Raw genomic sequence first — 26,848 nt, 5'->3', positions numbered from 1 at the left:
CGGAAAAATTTGAAAAAGTTAAAACTTTGATAATTGTCTGAAAATAAACTAAAATTTTCACTCGAGGGAAGACTTGAACCAAGGTCCTTTCGTCCCACAGCTGCTCACGTTAACCATAGGACCACAGCGCTACTGAGCTCGTAATGTCCTTAATGTTGCATATCTTCAGCATGGACTACTCAGTTTATATATTTTGCTTATTTTTGTCATAGTTCCACACAACTTCTTCATGTTTCCTCGATTGACCTGTGTTCAGTTTCTCAAGGCTTATCCACTGTGCCAACTTATAACTAAATCTGAGGGGGGTGCGATGGGGAGGTTCCCTTGTCAGATGGCTTAAATGAATCATCTACATGATACAATTTACATAGCCAAGGCCTATATCAGAAATAGACAATCCTGCCCCCACCACACACACACACACACACACACACACACACACACACCTCAGCAGCCAGACTGGTCAGATGTGCAAGAACTGCATTTGAGCTAATATTGTAATTATTCCATCCTCTATTTTCCATTGTTTAATTTATCAAAATTTGTGATTATACATGTCACAGGTTATACTAAACACGGACTAAATTTAAACAGTTTTCCAGACCATTACTCTGAATGTGTAGGACTACTATATACAAGTTATTAAAAACAAGAGTTTGACCAGTATAATGAGAGTATTTTGCTGAAGACTACTAGAAGTGTCACCTGTATCTTCTCTCCCAAAACATTGTGTTATCACTAAATTTAAGCTCTTTAGGGGAAGTAAATTTTATTAACAATGAAACAATTACTTTACAGTGGCAGTATTCTAATTCCACAGGTACACAATACTCCAACTGAAAAAATCAGTTTAAATATATAAAGCTGGCACTTTCTCACAGTTTCTCACACCTAAATGCTGCACAAGATTTTTAAATAATGTTTTTGCCTACAGTCTTACAGGGTTTCAACCCTGAAAGTTAGCAACAAAATCTGTCACAATTTTCTTCAGTTTTACATCAATCTCATCAGTGATCTTCCCTTCCTTTGCAATGTTGGCCAACAATGCAGATTCAGTTGCCCTGGAAAAGAAATTATTTAACATCACTTATTAAATATCAAACAAGAATTCTTATGGGCTTTATGAAATAATTTAAGTGAATGGACACTAGAAGCCACTGGCTGAAATCACTGAGCATCATTTTTACACAGCATCAGACCTAGAAATTGTTGCCTAATTCTTAGCCCTCCATAATTCATGCTTTGTGCACATTAGCAGAAGAGATCTAAACAAAATTTGCTAATACAACAAGAAATGTCCTACAGAAAAATTGTTAATTCATTCTACACTGGCTATACTCACTTTACATTAAAAATTGGCTCAAGTTGAGATTTTAATTATTTGCCATACATTACACACTGCAGCAATGTTTATACTTTTCCATCATTTTCAACTGCAGAAGCAATTAAAGTATATTACACTTTGATGCTCTGCACAGGAACAGGAAAACCACTGGAAGATACTAAGGTGCTATCTGCTTTATGGTCAATCTATGAAAAGTAAAGGTTTTGTTACATCTAACACTTACTGTTCTTTTGTTTGGTGGCAAATCAACACAATATGCATCTTGAAATATTCACTGTATATAATAGTCCTGCTAGTTTTTTTTTCTTCATGTTAATACTTCAATGTAAACTGCATAAATGTTACATCCATAACCACAGAATGACCATTTATTGGATATAGCACTGAGTAATTTTTTATGTGGTGAGTATTAGCACGAGATAAAATAAGAGTTTGATGCAGAAAGGCATTACAGACAACTTGTGCCCCTCGAAAGGCCGAATACAATAAAGTTGCCCCCCCCCTCTCATCACTCATCCACATAAATGGCCAGCTGCATCCACAAAGCAAGTTACAACTTTGACATTTCCCACAGAAGTGAAATGACATTGGAAAGGTCACATTTTTGGCACTGTGTCAGGTTAATTTCACATATCACCAATTCCATCTCCATTTATTTTCAAACAGGTTCAAGATCTCTACCTCAGATGACCACATATTGTCATTATTCCATGCTGCATTTTCCATAGAGTGAAACAATACTTACTTTATGTGTTGCAAGAACTCCTTTTCAAAGGCAGTGATTTTTGAGGGGTCCAGTTTGTCAAGGTGACCTCTCACTCCACAGTAAATAACTGCAACTTGTTCCTCAATTGCCATTGGAACTGCAATAGAACAACGAACTCCGTAACAGATACAGTACACTAATAACACTTTTATAAACTAAGTACCTATTTTACTTTATATGGCATTTGTCCCTTGCATCATTAGACGCTGAAACAGTACCACATGTAAATAATGTCACCACTGTTTGGAAAATACTCAGGCTATCAACTAATAGTTAATTTTACCCAGGCACAACTCAATTTCAGGAAACAATCAGAACCAGACAAGATTTTCGTTAGAGGAGCCTGTTCTGTATTAAGACAGTAAAGAAAAATTGAGGCATTTAGTTTCCATATTGTCCAACATTGTCTTCCCACATCACTACAATAAGTCAGACATTCCCAGATGACAACAAATACTGCCATACATACCATATTGTCCCTGTTTCAGAAGCTCCGTTAACCTCACACCCCTGTTCAGCAGTTGCTGAGTTGCAGCATCCAGATCTGAACCGAACTGGGCAAAAGCTGCAACCTCTCGGTACTGAGCCAATTCCAGCTTCATGGAACCAGCAACCTGTAATAGAATACTAACCTGTACACTCAATTTTCATACCTTCACTCAAACTGACAGCAGTCAAGCCAAAACCTGTTTTAAAGTACAATACAGGTCCTGTGAAGGTTTTACAAAAGATAACTGTTCCATTATCAACATCTAATCAGCAATTCAGAAAAGAATTTCATTTAATGAAAATTTCGACATCTTAATAACTCCTAAGGTATCAGTTTGCTACATTTACTGGTACATCAAGATACATTTCTGATGACAAATACTTGCCTGTTTCATTGCTCTTGTCTGAGCAGCTGAGCCTACACGAGACACAGACAACCCTACATTGATTGCTGGCCGGATACCCTTGTAAAACAACTCAGTTTCCAAGAATATCTGACCATCTGTTATCGAAATCACATTTGTTGGAATGTATGCGGACACATCTCCTGCCTGAAACAATTCAACAGTTAGCAGAACATTGTATACTACTTTATAATTAATAAGCTCTCAATTTAAGTAAACAGATACTACTACTACTACTACTACTACTACTACTACTACTACTACTACTACTACTACTACTACTACTACTACTAATAATAATAATAATATATTTTTTTTCACAGTGTTATGTTTATGAAGTGGCACATCACAGCAAACAGCTAACTCCAAGCATTTACAAAAGCTTTTAACTTAAAAATGTGAACATTTTTGTATCTTTAAATAGCATTCACAGCAAAACAGCTGTCACTCTCAAAGAGACACCGTCAATTGGCATTGCTTAGAGTCTTAGGATAGTCTGTATTACCTGTGTCTCAATGACAGGCAAAGCAGTAAGTGAGCCTCCACCATGCGCATCATTCATTTTGGCAGCTCTCTCCAATAACCTCGAATGTAGGTAGAACACATCACCAGGATAGGCTTCACGGCCAGGTGGTCGCCGCAGCAGCAAAGACATCTGAAGTAAGAGTATTATTTCAAATTTCCCTTTTGTATGATTGTATACATTCAAAGTAACGATACTGTATAATAAATGACAACTCTGTGATAAGTATTACCTGTCTATAGGCTACAGCCTGCTTTGACAGATCATCATAGATAATCAATGCATGCTTTCCATTGTCACGGAAGAATTCTCCCATAGCACATCCTGAATATGGTGCCAAATACTGCAGAGGTGCAGCATCAGATGCGGTAGCAGATACAATGACTGAATAACCAATAGCACCTGTGATAAAATAAGACTTATTAACATCACCCACAAAAGCTTTACATTACAATACAATCACTCAAATATAAAGACCAAATATGTCCAGGTAATGCTGCAGTACCTGAATCTGTCAGCCTCTTCACAATCTGAGCGACAGTTGATCTTTTCTGACCAATAGCCACATAAATACAGTACAATTTCTTTTTCTCATCTTCGCCATCATTGAATCGTTTCTGGTTTATAATTGTGTCAATAGCCAAGGCTGTTTTGCTGTAACAGAATTCCAACTTAATGTATTTCCTTTGAATTAAAAAATGCAGTTTCAAACAAGTTAAATCAGCTATGCACATCTTCCCCAGAGAAGACCACAAAATCTCTTTAGCATCAAAGTTGCAGGCAAAGTATTCATCAAACCAAAGATGTGGTAGATAAGTACAAACTTTTAAACATAGCAGATCAAGAATATAAATAAAGGCATGAGAAAGTCATCTGAAATTTGCAGTTACTTTAGAAAACCAAAGGCTTTTATTACAAATGTTCAAATTACAGTCCCCAAAAATGTTGCATTACAGAAAATATGTAAATCTGTAATAATTTTAGTTAATTTAACACTGTACAAATTTAACAAAATGGGCATAAATGACAACTGTACAGAAGTCTGGACTGACTTTTCCAAATTTTACAGTTCATCGGACACTCCTCCAAGGGAATTAAAAATATATATTACTTGCCCTGCAGCCAACCTACTTTAATAACTTACCATTTACACCTGAGACTTCATAAAATCTATCAAAAGATAAATATGTTTGATAAATTGCAAATCTACACTAGCAGGCACTTTGTCGGTCTAAGTGAACTTAAATAGGGTGTTCATTATCTCAAAGCCATAAATCATAACTGATTTCACACCATCCTCAGTACTATTCTTATTGAAACCATTACACAAATAATATACAATGGTAACCCAAACTCATTTTCTGACGGTACTTTTGCAAATACATGCTCATGAAAGCAAGAACGTACAAACATCACAAAATCTCACTTCAACAATGAACATTTAACAGCAACACTGTTGGGCATGGTAATACCAAATGCTCATGTGAGCAGTTGCCAACAAGTTCATGCATATGCACAGAGCTGCAGTTGCATATCAACAGCAACTTCTCCCACCCTGGCTACTTTAAGTGTAGCTGCTGGCTGTATAGCCAGTAGCAGCAAGCAGACAGATGCCACACAGAAAAATTTTTCTGAGCACTCAAGTTTCCAGATTCAAAAATATTAGTTTCAGTTTTCTGATTTTATTTTCTTCCAATATTATTAGCATTCAAGCAATAGTCTTGCAGAACATTGAAGTTCTGTCAGTCTGCTGAAGACATTTGGCTTTTATTAATCTTCTTGCACAGGGAGTCAATTTACTGTTTCATTCCCCATTCTTTACTAGTTTCAACTGTTTGCTCCATTTTACATGTATATTTTCATTTTGTGGCACATGTAGAATAATGCCACAATAAAGAACCAAACATGAGAATTCAGTACAGCTAACCCAACAAAATTGGCACTCTCAAAAAATCACACTGAAAAGCTTTATACCAGGTACTTCAGCATGAATCTGGACATACAAATGTCTACTTCAAGCTGACCTGTGTGTTTCAGTATGGTTTACCAACTTCCAATGCTTTTTGAGTATTATCTAATGTCCTGTTTCTTTTATGGCAATTTAAGACAATGTTCAGATCTAACAATATAGACATAAAACATATGTAAATGTTCATTTGTAGATGAACAAGTACACAAATTTGATCAGTAGTATCAATCACAGAACACTTTTCTGGTCCCCCTCAACATTTGACATTTTTTAATTTGTGTTGCTTATGTCTTATATTTATAGAGTGTCATTCTTTGACAAATTATACAACTAGCCACTCATATTTTATCATTTTAACTCCCCACATGTCTATATTTATTCCTGGAGTAGAATATGAACTTATTGTACAGTTTCTTGGTTTTTTACAGATAACCTAGTAAATTTGTCATACAGTCTGAAATTATATTCTTATCAACTTTTTGCAAAGCTGTGTAGTTGTAAACTTGATTGGCAATGCTACATAACAGTATTGCAGGGTATGTATAAGAAATTATGTGATCACAACATAGCAAAACATTAGGGTACCCTGAGTTGCAGTCTACTTTTGAAATGAATATTATGCCAGGAACTGGAGCCTTATTTTGCTTTCCTTATCTGTTACTGATGAAACAATTACCAGAAATAACTTAACTCCGTTGCCCTCTGACAATTGCTGCACATGGTCACATGACACCCAACACAAAATTCCAAGCACAAATGTGACAAAACATATGAGCAGATCAAACACCAAGCACACGCTTCCTACATCATGGTAGCTGCACATGTACAGCAGCAACTGTTTTCTGGCACACACTGCCAATCACTCAAATGAAACTCAAATGTTCATGTGTGTAAGTTGGAGTTCAGCAGACATTTCTAAATGTTAACTAGCTGACAGCTGTTCCAGCCACTCCCCAAAATTAAAATCCTTCAGGAGTGAAGGAGACAAGCACTCAAAAGCAGAAGCATTGAGCTTTAAGGCACACACAAAAAAGGGCCTTCTAAAGGAAACCTTCCTAGCCTTCTATAGCTCCAAACCCCTAGTCTGGTTCAATTTCACTATGCTACACATGATCTGAACTGGACCAAACACTAACCAATTAACAATACCTGCATTTTGACAGATTCCATACCCAAAAGTCTCTCCCATGGACAATGCATCTAGAGTGACAAGAACTCTCATGCACAATGCACTGAATGTCTCATAGGTCTTCACAGACTATCAGCTACAAAGGACCACTCCATCACCCAATATCCCTGGACTGGAACAACAAACCCATTATTCAATAGGGTTTTATCTATCATCATGCCCTGAAATGAGTTACATCCTACTGAAGACCCTTCCCATTCATCCTAATGCAGTGTTCCAACACCCACCCAACCTACACAACATCACATCACAAGCCATACCTGTGCCACTCCTGATCTCTTGCCACAGGGATCATATCTCAGTGGAAGACTTAGATGCAGACCTGCCCAATTCACTTGCACAGCACTTCCTACTCTAGTGCTGTCACAGGACTATACCACCCCATCAGAAGCTGGGCCAACTGTGACAGCAGCTATGTTATACCATCTGTTGTGAACACTGCATAGCTTTCTCCCTGGCTCAGCTGTTGCACTTTGGTAGAAAATGAAATTTAATTTCAACTTCTCTTCACAATTACCAGCCTAAAAGTCTTTATACAGTTAAAATCTACACATTGGCATCATGAATAAGAAAAATATTGAGTACCTGAAACTAAAAATCCAACACAGGAAACTTGTCAAAATTATAAGTAAAATGCTGTCCAGTAAAGACCTAAGGAGGCTACATTTCTAGAAATCTTAGCTTTTATTTATTTTTATTTTGTCTTTTACCAATTACTGAGAGCAAGATGTATGAGACAGGTGAAATACAGTCAGACTTCAAGAAGAATATAATAATTCCAATCCCAAAGAAAGCAGGTGTTTACAGATGTGAATATTACCGAACTATCAGTTTAATAAGCCACAGCTGCAAAATACTAACACAAATTCTTTACAGACAAATGGAAAAGCTGGTAGAAGATGACCTCGAGGAAGATCAGTTTGGATTCCGTAGAAATATTGGAACAGGTGAGGCAATACTGACTATAACTTATCTTACAAGAAAGATTATTGTTGTTGTCTTCAGTCCTGAGACTGGTTTGATGCAGCTCGCCATGCTACTCTATCCTGTGCAAGCTTCTTCATCTCCCAATACGTACTGCAGCCTACATCCTTCCGAATCTGTTTAGTGTATTCATCTCTTGGTCTCCCTCTATGATTTTTACCCTCCACACTGCTCTCAAATACTAAATTGGTGAGCCCTTGATGCCTCAGAACATGTCCTACCTACCGATCCCTTCTTCTGGTCAAGTTGTGCCACAAACTCCTCTTCTCCCCAATCCTATTCAGTACTTCCTCATTAGTTATGTGATCTACCCATCTAATCTTCAACATTCTTCTGTAGCACCACATTTCAAAGGCTTCTATTCTCTTCTTGTCCAAACTATTTATCATCCATGTTTCACTTCCATACATGGCTACACTCCATACAAATACTTTCGGAAACGACTTCCTGACATTTAAATCTATACAAGAAAGATTAAGGAAAGGCAAACCTACGTTTCTAGCATTTGTAGACTTAGAGAAAGCCTTTGACAATGCTGACTGGAATACTCTCAAATTCTGAAGGTGGCAGGGGTAAAATACAGGGAGCGAAAAGCTATTTACAATTTGTACAGAAACCAGATGGCAGTTATAAGAGTCGAGGGACATCAAAGGGAAGCAGTGGCTGGGAAGGGAGTGAGACACGGTTGTAGCCTCTCCCCGATGTTATTCAATCTGTATATTGAGCAAGCAGTGAAGGAAACAAAAGAAAAGTTCGGAGTAGGTATTAAGATCCATGGAGAAGAAATAAAAACTGAGGTTCACCGACGACATTGTTATTCCGTCAGACAGCAAAGGACCTGGAAGAGCAATTTAACGGAATAGACAGTGTCTTTGAAGGAGGACGTAAGATGAACATCAACAAAAGCAACACGAGGATAATGGAATGTAGTCAAATTAAATCAAGCGATGCTGAGGGAATTAGTTTAGGAAATGAGACACTTAAAGTAGTAAAGGAGTTTTACTATTTGGGGAGCAAAATAACTGATGGTCGAAGAAGAGAGGATATAAAACGTAGACTGGCGATGGCAAGGAAAGTGTTTCTGAAGAGAAATTTGTTAACATCGAGTATAGATTTAAGTGTCACAAAGTCTTTTCTGAAAGTATTTGTATGGAGTGTAGCCATGTATGGAAGTGAAACATGGATGATAAATAGTTTGGACAAGAAGAGAATAGAAGCCTTTGAAATGTGGTGCTACAGAAGAATGTTGAAGATTAGATGGGTAGATCACGTAACTAATGAAGTACTGAATAGGATTGGGGAGGAGTTTGTGGCATAACTTGACAAGAAGGGATCGGTTGGTAGGACATGTTCTGAGGCATCAAGGGATCACCAATTTAGTATTGGAGGGCAGCGTGGAGGGTAAAAACTGTAGAGGGAGACCAAGAGATGAATACACTAAACAGATTCAGAAGGATATAGGTTGCAGTAGGTACTGGGAGATGAAGCTTGCACAGGACAGTAGCACAGAGTTGCATCAAACCAGTCTCTATACTTAAGACCACAACAACCAATTCCCATTCTTTCTCTCATTCTTATTTCCTAACCGAATTGGTCATTATACTTTATCTTCCCTTTAAGAAATCTTCACTTCTCACTCTGCCCCTTCTGTCATCTGAAGTGAAAACGGACGCAATGAGGTTTTGAGGGAATTCCCCAAATCATCATTCCTACATTACCCAAGTAACCCATGTATCCTCCTTGAGAAAGAATAATCATCAAATTTTGAAAGCTATTAATTTTTTTTATTGGCAGTACCAGTAATTTCATCACCTGAATGATAGCACTATCCAGCCCTTCTGAAATTGGGATGGGTATTGAAGGGTGTATACAGGGACAAGGAAAAACTCCCACATTTCCCAGTTAAGAGTTCACTTTCTCCTGGGTGAAAATACACATTTTCCCTGTGTATACGACAGTGAGCTTTCCCATGGAACTGTAAAACTTAACTATCATTTGAATGGTTTATATTTTATACACCAGCATAGAACTTCCAAGTATAGTAAACTGACAACCACCTACTTTCATATTACAAAAGCATATATTCGAGTTCCACCAATCACAGCATGTTAGTGAAATCAAGAGTGTGACGCTTTTGTAAGCCAGCCATAGCTTGTGTCACGTGATCTCACCAGTCAACAACAACAGATCTTCAGAGCATAAGGTACCTGATGTAGTCAGCCAACAGCAACATCGCTCAAGATGCATGAACACAAATAGGAAAATTAAGGTTTTTAATTAATGTACATAGTGTAGCTACAAGAAAAGCTAAGCTTTCATCTGTAGTATTTGTCTTTTTTGCATGTGTTATACTTTAAGATACATCACACAAATGTGCCAGTAAAATTTTAAGTAATGACAAATGTCGAGTCTTGAGCTTTTAACAAGGCTCAAACGCTCTGTTATTTAAGAAATTCAAAGGACATTCTCGTACTTAACATAGTTCACCTTGCATAAAATTGAATTTACTCTGAAATTAACACTTTTCAAACCACCATTCGCAATATCTTCCCACAACTTAGTATAATTTGTTTCAGTAATTATCAGACAACACCAGAAAATGGGTGTTACTGCCAATGCACAACTACAATGACATAGGAAGCTCGCATATTTGTATGTATATAGCATTTACAGATCTTGAATCGCATTGAAAGATCTTACATTACACCATAAACAAAACAGGACATAAGACGATACTCCGAGAACATCTGAATTTTGTAAACACTAAAATGTATAATTTGGCTTAAACATGTGAACATTCATGTGTCCAGATTCATAAAGATGTTGGATCCAACCTGATATTAAGCTTTTTCGGTATGCAAATTTTCTTGCAAGTGTGGTACTGTATATCTCTTATTTGGTTCTTTATTATGCCGTAGTGCCATACATGCCAGAAGATTAAAACATGCATATGAAATTCAGGAAATAGTTTGAACTAGTCAATTGTATGGAATGAAACTGTTTCAAATAAATTTACTGCCTCTGCGAAAAATACTAATAAAAGGCAAAATTCTTTAGCAGATCAACAAAATAAACTTCATTACTCTGCAAGGCAATGAATGCAGAAATGTGCAAATAAAATAAAATCAGAAAATTAAAACTAATAACAGTTTAGCCTTTAGTAATTATGTGTGTTTTTTAAATTCATTTGATACCTCCAGGCCACAATTATTGTTTTCATTTAATATGAGAGCTGTAAAAAAAGAGTAAACAACTAAACCTCTAAAAGTGGAGACTATTCTCCCTCCCCACAACACCTCAGACTGTTCTGCACACATGCCAATCTGGCAGTGAGCGCATCAGAAAAACTTTCCGGGTAGCATCTGTCTGCTTGTTGCTACTGCTGATGCAGTTAATACTCCTAACAATCACACTACAAGTAGCCAGGACCAGTAGAAGGTACTGCTCAAATGTGACAACAGCGCATGCACAAGAGCCCAAAAGCAACTCTTCGAACGAACCAGATGTGAACAGTTGTGGTGTCACGGTCTTTGGAAGCAGTTTGTTATGAAGATTTACACAGTCTTCGTCCTAAGCCTTTGATATGTTTTGCTGTTGGCCGACACTTGTGTGTGCGCACTGTGTTTCATTGTAAATGGCGCATTTTCTTTGCAACTTAAGTTTCATTTTTATTTTTTTTCTCGTTTATATATTTTATGGCCACAGTATTGTTCTACAGTGGCAGGATACAGTAAAATTCTTTGTCAGAGTATCAGTTCTTACCAGTCAAAATTACAAAAATTTAACTGAAAACTACAACAATGAAAAATTCTCAAAATTCTAAACATTTCTGGGTTTTTCCCAGTTGTCCCAGGGCATATACACCCTGGTATTTTTTGATACATTCCAAGTTTCTGGCATCTGCAGAGATTGCCAATGAAGTACTGTCTTATGAGAAACCTGAACACCAGTGGTCTTCCATCACAACAAGCACAGTGAGCACTTCACTTATGAGATTCAAGCAACCAAAGGAACAGCCTGTTTCTGGCTTTAAATAACTATCACAAGAAACAAAATTGCATCTAATTCCAAAGATAGCTATATCAGTCTATACTATTACCTCTTCTGAATTCTCAGAAGTAGTAATCTTACAATTACCTACCCAGTCTGCCTGTCTCCAATAATCAGTTCTCGCTGACCCCTCCCAATAGGCACCAGAGAATCTACAGCTTTAATTCCTGTCTGCATAGGTTCCCTCACAGAGATACGAGGAATGATTCCTGGAGCCTTGATTCCAACTCTCAACCTGTAAAGAAAAATGTAACATTTGAGCAAAAATTTCAGTTTTAATAAAGTAATTCTAATTTGCATCTAGTAAGACTAATAACAATGAAACAAGAGTGACCTCTTTGAGGCCTTCAATGGCCCTCTGCCATCAATGGGATTTCCCAAAGCATCCACAACACGTCCTAATAGTTCCTCTCCAACAGGTACATCTACAATGGCACCCGTTCGTTTAACGATGTCTCCTTCCTTTATAAGCCTGTCATTACCGAATACCACAACACCAACATTATCTGGTTCCAAGTTCAGGGCCATACCCTGCAAAAAAGAAAAAATGGATTTCAAATTAGTAAGCCATAAGTCACAAAGTACTGTATTTATATCACACAAATATTTTTTTGACCCTGACCTTCAAACCCGAAGAGAATTCCACCATCTCGTCGGCCTGTATATTTTTGAGACCATAGACTCGAGCAATACCATCTCCAATACTCAAGACTCTCCCCGTTTCTTCTAAATCAGCCTAGAACAAAAAAGTTGTGGGTGAAGAAGCTTCAATTTTAATAAGAGAAGGTTCTTGTGGAACTAACTGGTACATTCAATCTTTACATTCCTTCATAGCTGCCCTGTCAATACAACTAAATTCTACACGGCAGATTTTACTGCCTCAAGCTGACTATACTCCCACCTGCTAATGCCTTCAAATTTGCACAAGATGGCTACAACTGTGCAGTAGTTAGTATTGTAGTGAGTCAATTACAAGTAACAACTACCTGCACAATACAAAGCAACTAGTAATTAGATGGCAGTATGTTAGTTTACTGTGAATGTGTCAGTATAACTATAAGACTGCATCTAGTACTGAACTTTCATGACAAAACAATTTCTAAATTTAGTTTCTGTTTAAACCAGTAACTATGCAAGTGACATTTTCAAGTAGCTTCTCTAGCATTTGTGACAGTACCCACTAATTGATAAAATACAGTGCAAATAGTGATAAAATACTGTTTAAATCAGTTTTTCAACACTATTCATTCCATTATACTAACAGCCACTAAATGCTGCACTCACCTTTGGAGCAGCACCAAGTATCCTCTCCTCCAAAATTGAGGATATTTCCGCAGCACGCTGACTGCATGAAACATGGATGTTGCGGTTTGTTATCTGTGCTGCAGGCCATGTTAAACCACTTATCTGAAACAGATTACACTCATTTGAAGTTTGTTGTTATACAGAGCTAATAAAATGTGATGAAAATCATTTTTATTACATTTTTTGTTAGAGAAAGCAAATTTCACCATACACTTTCATCCCTCACCATCATGTTCATGTTCAGAGGGCAGTTAGTGTTTCCCCCATAAGCAATCTGAACATTTCCAGGCTGTTTTCAAAATGGCACAAATGAAGTAATTTGTGCTGACATTGTGGTCGAGTAGGAGATGACAGATTTAATCTCAAAGAGAGAAATTTTAGCAAAGAAAAAACTGACATCTTCCCCCTGAATACAGGACACACAAACATTTCTTTTAGTTCATTTGTGGGCATCAAACACTAATAACCTTATCAGCAAGGGACAAAGGCTTTTTCAAACATTGTTTTGTTGTGAGAAATTTTGAGTCATTTGGACCATATTTTTCCTCTATATAAGAGTGTCAACTACATGCACACACGAACTCGCGTCAGATCATGTAGAGCAATCTGACAACTAGGTATATTATCTTAAATGCATTAGTGAAAGTAAAATTTCTAAGTTTAGTGTGAAATATTTGCTATTTACAATTGCCTGATGACAGATAGTTTTTATTCTTAGATTTAATCAGGGGTCTGAGAGGTACCAACCTATCCTACATTTAATTTTGCAACCAAACTGTGCTACTAAGCAGAACCAGTCAGTGTTCAGTGACTGCCAGTAACACTTGTGCTTACATGGAATTTTATTTTACACCAAGAGTAGCTTAAATCTCTGAATGTACAAATAATTCTATTTCCACTTCACTGTGATATTCACACTGAAGCAAAAAGTCATACTGGAAGCAAAATACCTTTTAAACAGTTCTGCAGAAACAAGATGAGCTGTCAGTGACTCGAAGGATACGTAGTTTCACCTGGTGGAGCTTTTAGGCAGTGGCAGGGGGAGCGCCATGAAGTCACAAAGTTAAAAAACTTTGCTTCCATTCCAACCAAACACTATGCTAGTGATGTAAAAAATGAGTGCACTTTAATGCTTCTCTGAATGCTAATTTTGTATCTTCTATCCCTCCCCACTCCTTTCCAACATCTTATTACTGTATACACCAAGTTGAAAAATTTTTCTTATCACAATTCATTGAAAAGTCCCAAAAACCAATATAGCAATTTATGCACCTACCTACAAATTTGTTTTCACCACTGAATTTCTTAGAATGGATAGCTCTATTGATCTGTTATAATTATTATTATTATTATTATTATTATTTTTTTTTTTTTTTTGCACCTAAGTTTGAACTAATGTGACCATAGGAACAGCAGGAGAAAAAATGAGGGGAGCTGACTACCAAACTTTTGATTTATAAATCCAACAGGTTTTGGTTTCATACACTTAAGTGTTTATTGAAACATAAATGAAATGTAAATGGTGTAAGTATTATTACATAAGAGTACCAATTGAAGAAAGAACCATCAGTAATATAGGTTCAGATTTCAAGACTGCCTTTTAGTTTCCTGTTCAAGCACAAGTTACTGGGACCAACGAAAAGCCCCCATTTCTAAAGACAAATTATTTTAATGCTAAAATTTTCTGCACAAAGGGCATGTAAAGCAAACAACAGACTGGAAAATAGACTTACAGAGATGTTTCCAATTGTATTAGCTCCTAAAACTAGCCCTAAACTCCAATTAAAATCAGAACAACAATTTTTAGGAAGTGCTGACCACACCAGACAAAGCTTAACTCCAGTGATATCACGGGAACCGGTGTATCCACTGCGGCAAGGCCGTTGCCTAAGTGGCACTTAAAGGCAATGTGAAAATGTTTATCAAAATTTTAGAGCCCACCAATCATTAAAACCACAATGACCCATGTAAATTTGTGTAAGTACCAACAACAAATTCCAAATGTTGGTGACAGTACAATCTTTTGCACAATTCTAACTTAATTTTAGCCTCTACCATATACTGTTGATCCACAACTTGACAATTCATGCAGTGGCTGTTGGGAATGGGCAGGAGGCGTGTCTGGCCTCCACATTATGACTGCCAAGGGCTGAGGGGCACTGAAAAGGCAGTGTCAGCTACTTGCCTCAGCTCTGCCACTTACCCCTAGCAATGTGCACAGTAATACTAGCATCAAGGGGCAGCTTAATGTTGGCAGCACTAACAAAAGTATATTTCACCTACATTATTTTCTTCTCTTCTGGCAGCACTGAAGCTGTCAGGTAATTGTGAAACAGTACAAGCGCATCCACTGGTTATATCAGTTTGTTTCATGGAAAGCAAAATAAGTTTCTCCAATCATGATTTGTAAGATCTTGTGCACGTTAGCAAGTGAGTTGCTAAGCAGATTCCTATGATCGACCCAGTTTACAGTTCTTTGAAAGTTCTGACAAGTATCTGAAGAATATTGATTAAACCAGTATGTACAAAAATGGAATTTCCACCACTGCTCTTCTCACAGAATATACTGTCGAACAATAACTACTTAAACCGCACTCACACTAAAGAAAGATTGCTTTTTCTAACTTCATCTGGCGACAAAATGGGCTGGAAGGTCGTGTCTCGTCTAAACATGGTACTGCCTTTCTTAAATTTAACTCTAATTTTCAGATAAAACTATCTGAAATAGTTACATCTAAGGAAACCCCATTTTCTCGAAATATACACACTCTCCCTAACGTAAACTAACCGTAGTTCTATTTGTTGCTAACTACGTATGATTAAACGTCTAACCTAATCTCTCTCACACACACACACACACACACACACACACACACTCTCTCTCTCTCTCTCTCTCTCTCTCTCTCTCTCTCTTTCGCATTAAATTGCGAAATTCACTGTTTCGGATAGTCTCCACACTCATTAAATCTGGCTGATTTACAGCATACTTCATTTCTTCATACACTTAACTCTGAACTGTTATTTGGATAACAAATTTAACTGCAATTATACTAGCATAACCACACTAGCCTTCCATTGCGGCCAACCGGCCCTTGCAACTGGCACCGATATTTAATCCTATATCCTTCACTTAACCAAGTTTCTCTTTTTCCAAATTATTCACTATAGTTTCTGTACATTTAATAGCCAACCTTCTTTCTTCAGAAACCACAGTAACTTTTAGTACGTAATCCGGTATTTCGTTTTACAATTAGGAACATCAGAAAACATCAAAAAAACATGAACAATAAGTTTTAATAGTCGTAAAGTCCGCTGTTCATGTTCTTAAATACCTGAGGCGTAGCCGCAGGCAAATGTTTCGCCACAGCAGCGGCTAAACGGATGGAGAGTAGAGCCATTTCGACTGTTCTGCCCTTGCAGAAAGATGGAGGAGAACAGCCGACGACTTTTCCCTACAGCCTTTGCGCGTGACGAATCGACCGACTAGAGGACCAATTACGTACTGTATCGATTCTAAAGTACTGTAGCGAAATCTCACTATAAATGTAGTCCTTTTTCATTTGAAACAATGAAAAACAACCAAACTTCTCTCCGTATAGGTGGAAATTATTAAGCAGTTCTCAACAAAATACAAATTTATGCTCCAAGAAAATATAATGTTTACGGAAACATTCTTCTGTCTTTATTTACTGAATAATCAGAACAGGTCTTTCTATTGTATTGTGGATATACCCGGTTTCACATACGCAACAAAAATTTCGCCACAGCTACTGACATATTGTAGTTGCATATGTGGACTCCGAGTTTTTAGTGGTGCAACTTAAGGCGTCTCCACCAACTTAGCTGAGTGGTAATGTGTTTGCCTACAGTGCAGCGGACCAGGGTTCGATTCCCGGCCCGCTTGCACATTTACTCCACTAGCAGACTAGGTGTTGCATTGTCATCATCACCAACACGCAAAACACCCAATGTGGCGTCACCTGAAAAAAGTCTTGCAACCCGACAGTCGAACTTCCCCGGATGGGGCCTCCCGCCCAACAACGCCACCCGATCATTTAATTTCATTTTTCCTATACGTAACTGCGTCCTTGACAAGCACTCTGGTGCTTGCCCAAGCCAAGGCCAAGGTGGTCTTGCCCAAACGGGCTTGAGAGCGTGTAGGGTAAATGTGCACAAGCAACAGGAAGTGCACTTGTAGTTTCGTTTGTTTATACTAGTTTTTTACAGACTCTATGAACCACATGACCACAGCATTTTACTGTAGGCATCTTATTGTGGACACTCGTAAATTATGCGATAGGTATAACCTTCTGAAAAAGGGCAATAACTGACCGAAATTGGTAAAGAAATTAAATTTCGTTTATGCAACTGGTTACTTGTTATTTCGTTATATACAACTACAGCTGCTAAGGATGGATAAAATACTAAATGTTTTGTTTGTTTAGTTTGTCCATTGATCATGTATAACAATGGTATTTGACATGACATGCTGCAAATTTTAATCATAATAAACAACATTTGTTACAAATTTACCCTAGATACAAAACCTCAACAGATCTGAAGATGTTTAGAATACCATACCAACGAAACCTATATAGGTAAGGGTCAGAAAAGACTGAAACAAATAAATATTACAGTAACCATAAACTGTTGTTCTTGATAATGCTCCTGACTGTACTGTTTCTTTTGGCAAGAAGCCTACCATGGAAAAACGAAAGGTAGAGATGATTGATTTCTTGCATCATCACAATATTGAAGTTGTAAGTTTGAAAAGGTGGAGCTTGTGGAACTAATATCTCTCCACAACCACTGTTCCCCATATACGAAATCTATGAGGTGGCAAAACCACATAGGTGAACAGTCATTACAATTCCACCTTTTTGCTACCATTTGAATATTATAGCATTGGCATGGGAGGAAATTAAAGATTACATTCCTAAAAGAATAACTGTAAGCCAGGTATACTTTCACTGATTTTCAGTTTGAGATGTGAGATTCGTGACCTTTTTTTACTTATGTGATATTTGTGTTAGTGAACATTGAGGCTTGTACAAAGTGGTTACATATTAACTAATACAATTTTGTAAAATACAGAGGAAGTACTGGAAAAATTGTAGGTGTTCAAAGTTAGCATGAATATAGGGTTATACTCATCAGCCTATATTTCCACCACAACTGTTAAGAATCATTCAATTCCACAACACAATACAACTTTGACCATCCAGAAATAAATACATTGATCTACATTTTCCTAAAGTGCTTTATTAAGCCTCATTAAAGAAAAAAAAAAAAACTTGTACAGTACACATATCAAACAATACGACCCACCATCAAAATTATAAATATAATGAAAGGTATTAGGTTGGGGTACCACACACATAGCTCCAAATTAGTTCAGCATGAAAGTTTCCATTTCACCTCTTTTAAACATAAACCACCATTCCAAAAAATCCAATGCCGTTAAAACTAAGGCTGTATATTCTTCATTTATCTAATCAGTTTCTGGCACTTGTGTCCAACTTCATTCCTTGTTTCCGGAGATGTGTGGCATTATATGTTATACTTGATTGAACAATATATGACTGATACTGTTTTTCTTAGTTTTAGGCACATTAACAATTACAATTGAGCCTTTGTCTTTGGTTAATGGCTGTCTTCCTTAGTTCCACACTGTCATTGGCACCAGCACTGTTTAATAAATTATGTTCAGAAAAAAATGGTGATCCCTTTTATGATTTATCTCCAATTCTTTCACATAATGCTCATCTGTACTGATAGCCTAGGTGTAGTCACAATCTGAGCTATCCATACACAAAATGTTATCTGCTAATGGATTCCGCATCTGAAGACATGCTACTTTCTCATGCACATCTCCTTTCCTATCCTTTTTCCACTCCCTTATCTGGCGTTTCGGGATTACATCTCCGGGAATGTCCATTATACTGACATTATTCATTGTGCTGGAAGTACTTTCTTTTTTTTCAACTGTTACTATAGCTGTGTGCAACTAAGACTGCAGGTGGTGGGGTGATGTGCAGCAGCAAGGGACAGTGTACCACGTGACACCCCAGCCAACAGTGTCATTCCATCTCTTCAGTCTGTTTCGCATGTTGCTGAGTGTGCTTTGTACGTGTAATGGTGAGTGTTCCTCTAGTGCACATAGTTGGACTAGTGTACATAGTTGGTCGATTATATTGTCTATGTAGTGTTCGTTATGGCTGATAGGTCAGAAAAGCGCCAGTGATGCACAAGCAAGAAAGAGCTGTAGTGTTCAGAGTAGTGGTGGGCAGGAAATCGCGTATCTGTTAGAAATTGCAGTGACTGAGAAGTCACAGATATCACAGTAGCAACTTTACAGAATCTAACTGCGATTTCAGTCACAGTTAGCAGTCACAAGTAGTATTTCACATTCAAAGACGTGAGCCATCTATTGGTCGAATTTAGCACTGCTTTCTGCGATTTCAGTGACAAGTCGCAACTAAGGCTGGGTTTACACTAGCAACATATTGCAGCAATTTACTTGCGCGGAGGAACTTGCCGCGCGAGTTGCGAGTATAAACTTATCGCCAAGACGACTTGCGACCGTAGCAATTTATTGCGGAAGTTGCTTGCAGCACGTTTTCCGCTTCCACGCAAGAGCTATCTGCAAGTGACTTGCAGCTTTTAGGATTTATTTCTATTTCCTGCAAGTAGGAAGCGCAAGTTGTAGTAAGTATGTCATCTGCATAACACTCATATTTAACAGTTTACTTAATGTGGTGACTTAATTTTATGCAGCTATCTCACGTATTATATGCCAGCAAATTTCAGAAATGGAGGAGAAACGAGAATGGACGAAGCAGGACACAGAAAATTTTATTGAAGCTGTGGAGAGCTACCCCGAAATTTGGGACGTACACAACCGGGACTTTAAGGATCGAATGAAGAAGATGTGTGCATTGAACGAAATCTCGTCAATATTCGACACGTCAGTAAAAGAGGTACAAAGAAAGTGGCATAACTTAAAGACCCAGTTTTCTCAAGAAGTTAGGAAACTGCAGAAAATTAAAAGCGGCTCTCCTGGCATAGTTTCGGATTCTCGGTGGCCGTATTTTTCAGCAGTGAAATTTCTAGAAAGTAGTGTTGCCACAACCTCTAACAGAATATCTTCGCTATCAACAAAGGTAAGTAGCTGTGAAGTTAAGCTGGGATTCCTTGTTTGTTTACTGTAGCTCCTTGTTGGGAAGTAAAAGTGGGGTAGGCTGCTCTTCATTATGAGATTTCAATTTTATGAGTTTTACCACCTATCTGTATTATGTTAAAGAATTAACTGTTATATACTGTGATAGTGTACTCTCATGATTTATTTATCCCCCTTGAGATGTTTGAGAACCTTGTTTTTACACCACTGTCTGTTGCCTCAATATTTGTGGAAATGATTTGGGTGGGTTCATATTTTTTAAGGCTTCTTATAACACTTAATAATGATTGTTTAGCATAATATCACTGTTCAGAGCCCAATAATTAAGTATCTGTGTAGTATTTCTCTACTGAATGCTTCAGCACAACACTTATCTCCTTCCAGCATTATAGTTCCTCATGTACGTGAATGACCTTCCAGCTAATATCCAAGAAGCAGATTAGTTCTTTTTGTTGACGAGACTAGTATTGTAATCAATCCAATTCTTCAACAAAAGAATTGGTAAACAGTGTTGTTAAAAGTATCGTCGCCTGATTTTCTGCAAATGGTCCCACCCTCAATTTAAAAAGAAAAAAAAAAAAATCAGTCCTGCACATCCAGGTGTGTACTACACCAGTGATAAGTTAATAGATGGTGAGGAAATAATGAATTGGGTGGAAACTTCAAAATTCTTAGGTGTCCATATTGATGAAAATTAAAACTGAAAGAATCATTGGGGAGAGACAAATCAGTAAGTTGACATATTTTCATACAGTGTTATATGGAATAGTGTTCTGGGAGCAACTCATATCTAAGTAAGAAAGTCTTCATTGTCCAAAAGCGTGCTGTGAGAATAATATGTGATGCTCACCCACAATCATCCCGTAGACACCAGTTTAAGGTATTGGGTATTCTGACTACTGCTTCACAGTATATTTATGCCTTAATGAAATTACATTAATTACTCTACATTAAAGTTGTCTTCAGCGCACCATGCTGCAACTAAAAGTTTTGACTACTTACACAGTGATATGAAGTGTCTGACAGATAGTAAAGTAAAAAATTGAAAAGAAACTGAAAAAGTTTCTCTGACAACTCCTTCTCCGTAGAAGAATTTCTTTTACTGTGATGTGCAGTAGGTAGTGGGTACTAACGAGTTTGTATGTTACAGACTTTTATGGATATAAAAAATATATACGCCTTATAAATGTTCAGCATGTAGACATGTTCACAAATTAATTTGCTATGTATAATGACTCCTTCCACATTATTACAATTTATCATGCTAAATGATCCACGTAACATGAAACTAACTATATTATTAGTCTCTGCAAATTTGATTGCCATTTGCAGTAAGATCATTAGCCATAGTATTGAGTAGATCCAGTTTTTGGGAATGTAAAATTATTTTCATAATACCACCACCAACAGAACCAGCGCTTGCAAAGCCCTGTGATGTTCAAAACAATCTTTTGATTGCTGACTTACACAATAGTTGTTCTCGCATAACATTAACACAGATAGTACAAAATGGTATAACTAATATGTATTAGTCACATTTTACATTGTGAACTTAAATTCTATTAACCTTAACTGTCTTTTGGTTGTAGTATGAGCAATATGCTTCCAATGAAGTCTATTGACACTGTATGGAAACTTAGTTATGTTCCATTTGTTTGCCTCTTGTATTCCTTGATCTGCTGTTATATTCAATTTTGTTACTTTTTGCAGGAAGAAGAAATAGTTACAGGAGATGATGTGCCTGTTGCTAATGAGGGGAAGAAACGAAAAAGAAAGGAGACTAAAGGAAGTGGTAATGGGCTCATTGAAAAGGCAGGAAAAATTCTGGGCCAGGAAATTGATGCTTTCCAAACCTTTGGAGATTATGTGGCTAGTGAGCTGCGGTCACTAAAGAATGAAAAAAATGTAAACAAACTGAAAATAATGATTCTGAAAAACATCATTGAAATAAGCGAGATTGACAGTGCAGAAATACCATCCACTCCAGTTTCGCCAGTGAGAGATACAAGTGCTGCCAGTCAATGCGTACTTAATATTACAGATTTTATAAACATAGAATAATGATAATAGAATATCTGTATGATACCGAAATAAAACATTATTTTATTTTCAGAATGTAGTGTTTATTCAACAACCTTTAAAAAAATGGTTCTGTAAACCTGTAATGATTGGTGAATTTAGGCTCACTGGAATGTGTACATTTTGGGCTTTTGTTAAGGCCTTACAAATAACATCTTCAGAAATTGTTTTTTTAAATGTTTCACATACAGTAACAGTATATGCTTATTAAATCTGTATGATTATTAGCTAGAAACTTAAATGTGGTACACTAACGCTGATTGTATAAGAAGTAGTTGTATTCCAATTCTGTGCCAAAATAATTAGCCACAAATGTAAGATTATATTAATAACAAATGAAAGACAGTTCATAAAGAAACTGAATGGTAGGTTGTGCTTAGTTTCTTGGCCTACACAACTCTGTTGAAGCTGTAATTGTACTGTGCAAAATATTTCAAAATTGCAGTGAAGGAAGGATTTTTGTAAAGAAGCAAAGTGGGTTTCAATTCCTAACCTGACCTGGATCTCCTAGTGAAAGTTATATGCAGAATAGTTATTTTCAAAACTGCAATTAAGGAAAGAATTTTTGTGAAGAAACTCAAAGGTAGGTTGTGATCCTTTCTTGGTCTCCACAGCTCCTTGTGTAAATTGTATTGTGCAGACTATAGTTTATTTCAAAATTGAAATGTTTGGTTGCATGTCAAATATAGTCTATCAGACATATTAGCTGCCATTTCCCATGTTATCCTCCAATAAAAAACATTGCCTACATATTGCTACCTTCCAGAACAAAACAGTGAACATAAATTGCCAAGTATTGTGAATACCAATTTGCAGTAATATTGGAGGAACCTGTTTACATTTTGATTCCTCAAATAACTTAAATACGGTTGGGCCAGTGCCATTATGTCACTTTGTACTGTCACTGACTACATCTACAATTTCTATAAATAAAATAGTATACAGTTCTCCAAATGTGAGATTTTATACAAGACAAGAACGCCATAATGTAAATGGAATATGAATGAATATTCTCCTGTTTCTAAAAATGTGTTAAGGGTTGTAATGGAATAAGCATACAAAACACAGTTCACAATTTAAAGGTATTACACAAAGGTAAGATAAGTTCTGTAAAGAAACCAAACTGTAGAAGATTCCTTGTCCGTTCATCATAATTGTTAATTTGTAAATATATTATTCATTAATAGTTGATTTCAAAGAATACCCTACTGCACCACAGCATACCATACACATGATGTTCTATCTTCTGTGCAGCTGTAATTACATTGAGTGCCCATACATTATGGCCATGTAGAACAAAATTAGGCACAACTCTTGTCAAGTAGTGCAAGCTCCAATTCTTCTGATCTTAAACTGAATTTCACTACTTACTAACACACTTCTTTGCAGATATTGATAGGCTTTATACTTATTTTCACTGCAGCCAATCTTTGCAATTTAACATTAAGTAAATAAGTGTTCAACTGGTCCTGCAGTTGCACGTTAAAAGAAAATTACTCAAAATTACTGAGAAACTTTACTACAAAGTCCAGGAACATGTATGTAATGTCAGAAATCAGTAACTCCAAAAACATGCTTAGGGCCATATAGAATGTAGTGAAATGAGTGCTGGGGCAGCCAGCCACAGAAAAGAACATCACTATTGAACTTAATGGTAAGGCTATAAATGATAAGTCACAGGCAGCAAATATATATTTCCAAGTTTACAGTTTACATTTTAAATATATCTGTACTGCCAAGGTACTTCACCTAATGGTGATACAAAGTAATTCATGAATTCTTCACGAATTGCTCTAGTATCGTGAGAATTTCTGTTACATTGCCCTGTTTGAATGGGGATTAAATTGTGTGTTCCTTGCTCTTCATTCCTCCATGAGGCCCCTATTACCTCACCATTCTGTACATCCTCTACATCAAAATTACTTCGGTTTGCATAACTGCCATCTTTCCTGTCCATTAAGAAATTGTGTAGGGCACATATAGCTGAAACTATTGTCACAGTTTTTTCTGGACCTAGTAACAATGGACGCCTCAATATCCTAAACCGTTGTGCAATGTGTCCAAAAAAATTTTCCACAACTCTTCTGGCCCTCGATAACCTGTAATTAAACACTCTGTTCGGACCCGGCTGGTTATGGAATGGCTGGGCTTCATTAAATATGACCTCATTGGAAATGCATCATCTGCAATGATTACAAAGGGGGTGTCCTTTTCTCTGCCAGGAAGTGGTTTGGCAAGAGGAATGTCAAGATGTCCTTGCTCCAAGGCTGAAGATAAGAAACAGGTACTGTATACACCACCATCTGAAACTCTTCCATTGCAGCCTACATCCATGTATAACAACTTGTAACTGGCATCTACAAGTGCCAATAATACAACACTGTGGCAATGTTTATAATTATAATAATAGCTTCCACTGTCTTTTGGAGCTTGCATCACAATATGCTTCCCATCCAATGCCCCAATGCAGTGTGGAAAGTTCCAGTTCTCTTCAAACCCCTTTGCCACCTGCATCCACTCGCTTGTTGTTTCAGGAGTCTAGAAACAGATGATGTGTAATTATTACATGTTCTATTTAATTAGCTAGTCACTATCCATTTTATGAGCATTAGAAAATTTTTTTTATAAGTATATCATTCTGTAAAATGCAGTTTATTTCAATAAAAATTTAGTTTCATTGTTGTGTTTTCACATACCTTCAAATAATTTTCCCTTTTCAATACGTCAAAAATGGCTCTACATACGTCAGGTACGATCAGAGAAATCGTGCTGACCGGAATACGAAACAAGTACATCAGGGACTTGTATGAGTCTCCTACAAAGAAAAGATTTTAAAATTTAAACTTGTTTTCGTTCTATGTTTCACACAAATAAACGAAAAGGCCTATTTTATTTGTAGCTCACCTGTAGCTATAAATCGTAGAGTGACAAGCAAACGTTCCTTTGCTGAAATAGCAGTACGGAACTTTGTGTCTCGTTTTGATATGACGGGCGCTATTAATGTCAACAAACACTCCAGATCATTTGAGGACATTCTGCAAAAGTTTTCAAACGTATCCATGCTCTCGATACTAAGTTCTTGCAAAAGGTTATTATAGGCACCATATTGCGATCTTCTCATTATCCACTCTCTAACCCAAATACTTCTGTTTTTCTTTTTCACGTTTTTCATTAAAATTACAAGAGCTGCAGCACATCTCACACGCCTACTTGTCATTTTATACTTCGGCAGACACTCGTAGTTGTACTGAAAGCATATGTAAACAGTATCTGCAACTTGTGGACGCAAGTTTCTTGCCAAAGAACTTGCGGAAGAATCTTGCTTAACTCTTGCGTTGTAGTGTAAACACAGCTGCAAGCGGATCGTAATAACTTGCAGCAATAATTTCTGCAAGCGACTTGCTAGTGTAAACCGAGCTTAAGAGTCGCAAGTAGCAACTAAAAAGCGCGGTTAACAGTGGCATCTGTTGGCCGAAGTTCGTACTACGTCCATCTCTGCGGTACGCTATGGAGTCTAACTGCGATTTCCGTGACAAGTCGCAACTAAGAGTCGCAAGTAGCAACTAAAAAGCGCGGTTAACAGTGGCATCTGTTGGCCAAAGTTCGTACTACGTCCATCTCTGCGGTACGCTATGGAGTCTAACTGCGATTTCCGTGACAAGTCGCAACTAAGAGTCGCAAGTAGCAACTAAAAAGCGCAGTTAGCACTGCCATCTGTTGAGCAAAGTTCATACTACTCTATTAGCTACCGAGTCAAACTGCGATTTCTGTGACAAATCGCAACTAAGAGTCGCAAGTAGCAACTAAAAAGCGCAGTTAACATACTTTTCCTAGTGTCATCTGTTGACCGACGTACGTACTTCGTTATGAGAGCCTTGTGCCTCACGAGATCGATGTGCTGTGTGTGCATATGAAGGGCTTATTTCAATAGTGGTACAAGTCCATTTTTGTTAATTTTGAGATATAGAGTCGTAAAGTTAAATGAGTGCTGAAAAATCTGCAGTTGAGATACCAGAAATATTCAAGCATATGGCTTCTTGCTAGAGATGAACCTTTATTTATGTTTGTTTGGATCACTAATTTCAGAAGCATTATAGACAGAAAAGTGTAGGTAATGGACTTGTACCACTATTGAAATAAGCCCTTCATATTATATGACGACATGCACATTCAGCATCAGTTATGGTTGGTCAAATACTGCTGTGACTCTGAATGTATTATATTAATAAGAAGCAACATTGCCTTTTTCTCCTGAAAATATCAAGTAACGTAACAAATGTGTTTGATTCTGCTTCCAATATGACAGTTTTGGTTAATACTCCACATGCCTACAGGACTTTGCAATGTTAACACAGCAGAACTCAGACATCTTTTAAGTGTAGAGAAATGAAAACAGTCATATGAATGCCTCACTTTTGTTCCGACACAGTTCAAGACTCGGGAGAAAAGTTTTACACCTGGTGTTCTACATGGCAACTTCACACACAAGAACTTTTTGCCGCCACTACTACCACCTACATAAGTAAGCTTTTCCTGTGTCTCTTTCAAGTAATGCACTTAAGCTA

General features: G+C 37.2%; 3 protein-coding genes across 5 annotated transcripts; 1 reads left to right on the top strand and 2 right to left on the bottom strand.

The window, feature by feature from the left end:
• Positions 1-752: 752 nt before the first annotated feature.
• On the bottom strand, positions 753-16,514 carry LOC124612668 (ATP synthase subunit alpha, mitochondrial). The gene is made up of 12 exons (XM_047140993.1): positions 16,357-16,514; positions 13,004-13,126; positions 12,342-12,455; positions 12,054-12,250; positions 11,811-11,954; positions 4,033-4,181; positions 3,760-3,929; positions 3,510-3,659; positions 2,987-3,151; positions 2,581-2,725; positions 2,091-2,208; positions 753-1,061 (listed from the first exon to the last, which is right to left on the bottom strand). The coding sequence occupies exons 1-12, from the start codon at positions 16,420-16,422 to the stop codon at positions 947-949; spliced, it is 1,656 nt and encodes a 551-aa protein (XP_046996949.1). The 5' UTR covers positions 16,423-16,514; the 3' UTR covers positions 753-946.
• A 3,127-nt stretch (positions 16,515-19,641) lies between these two features.
• LOC124612989 lies at positions 19,642-22,286 on the top strand. Of its 3 annotated transcripts, none has more exons than XM_047141531.1 (3): positions 19,642-19,732; positions 19,835-20,187; positions 21,915-22,286. In XM_047141531.1, the coding sequence occupies exons 2-3, from the start codon at positions 19,837-19,839 to the stop codon at positions 22,263-22,265; spliced, it is 702 nt and encodes a 233-aa protein (XP_046997487.1). In that variant the 5' UTR covers positions 19,642-19,732; positions 19,835-19,836; the 3' UTR covers positions 22,266-22,286. The 3 variants fall into 3 exon arrangements, with proteins under 3 accessions (XP_046997487.1, XP_046997489.1, XP_046997488.1); XM_047141533.1 differs by having other exon boundaries at positions 19,653-19,732; positions 19,825-20,187; XM_047141532.1 differs by lacking the exon at positions 19,642-19,732 and having other exon boundaries at positions 19,755-20,187.
• Positions 22,287-24,053: 1,767 nt separating this feature from the next.
• Positions 24,054-25,618, bottom strand: LOC124612988. Its single transcript, XM_047141530.1, has 3 exons — positions 25,188-25,618; positions 24,980-25,098; positions 24,054-24,821 (listed from the first exon to the last, which is right to left on the bottom strand). The coding sequence occupies exons 1-3, from the start codon at positions 25,498-25,500 to the stop codon at positions 24,315-24,317; spliced, it is 939 nt and encodes a 312-aa protein (XP_046997486.1). The 5' UTR covers positions 25,501-25,618; the 3' UTR covers positions 24,054-24,314.
• Positions 25,619-26,848: the final 1,230 nt, after the last annotated feature.

Source organism: Schistocerca americana, chromosome 4 (genome assembly GCF_021461395.2).
Source record: "Schistocerca americana isolate TAMUIC-IGC-003095 chromosome 4, iqSchAmer2.1, whole genome shotgun sequence".
Lineage (NCBI taxonomy): Eukaryota > Metazoa > Arthropoda > Insecta > Orthoptera > Acrididae > Schistocerca > Schistocerca americana.
This window is presented reverse-complemented; position numbering and strand designations above follow the sequence as displayed.

Bases quoted from the DNA above. Each gene is read 5' to 3' on its own strand.
- LOC124612988 (XM_047141530.1), bottom strand. From the start codon at position 25,500: ATGACAAGTAGGCGTGTGAGATGTGCTGCAGCTCTTGTAATTTTAATG. The intron at 25,099-25,187 runs GTGAGCTACAAA...TTTTCTTTGTAG, and splicing joins TCTACGATTTATAGCTACAG to GAGACTCATACAAGTCCCTG. The intron at 24,822-24,979 runs GTATGTGAAAAC...ATCTGTTTCTAG, and splicing joins AAAGGGAAAATTATTTGAAG to ACTCCTGAAACAACAAGCGA.
- LOC124612989 (XM_047141531.1), top strand. From the start codon at position 19,837: ATGGAGGAGAAACGAGAATGGACGAAGCAGGACACAGAAAATTTTATT. The intron at 20,188-21,914 runs GTAAGTAGCTGT...TACTTTTTGCAG, and splicing joins TATCTTCGCTATCAACAAAG to GAAGAAGAAATAGTTACAGG.
- LOC124612668 (XM_047140993.1), bottom strand. From the start codon at position 16,422: ATGGCTCTACTCTCCATCCGTTTAGCCGCTGCTGTGGCGAAACATTTG. The intron at 3,930-4,032 runs GTACTGCAGCAT...ATTTTATCACAG, and splicing joins GAAGAGGCTGACAGATTCAG to GTGCTATTGGTTATTCAGTC. The intron at 1,062-2,090 runs GTAAGTATTGTT...TTTCTTTTCCAG, and splicing joins GAGTTCTTGCAACACATAAA to GGCAACTGAATCTGCATTGT.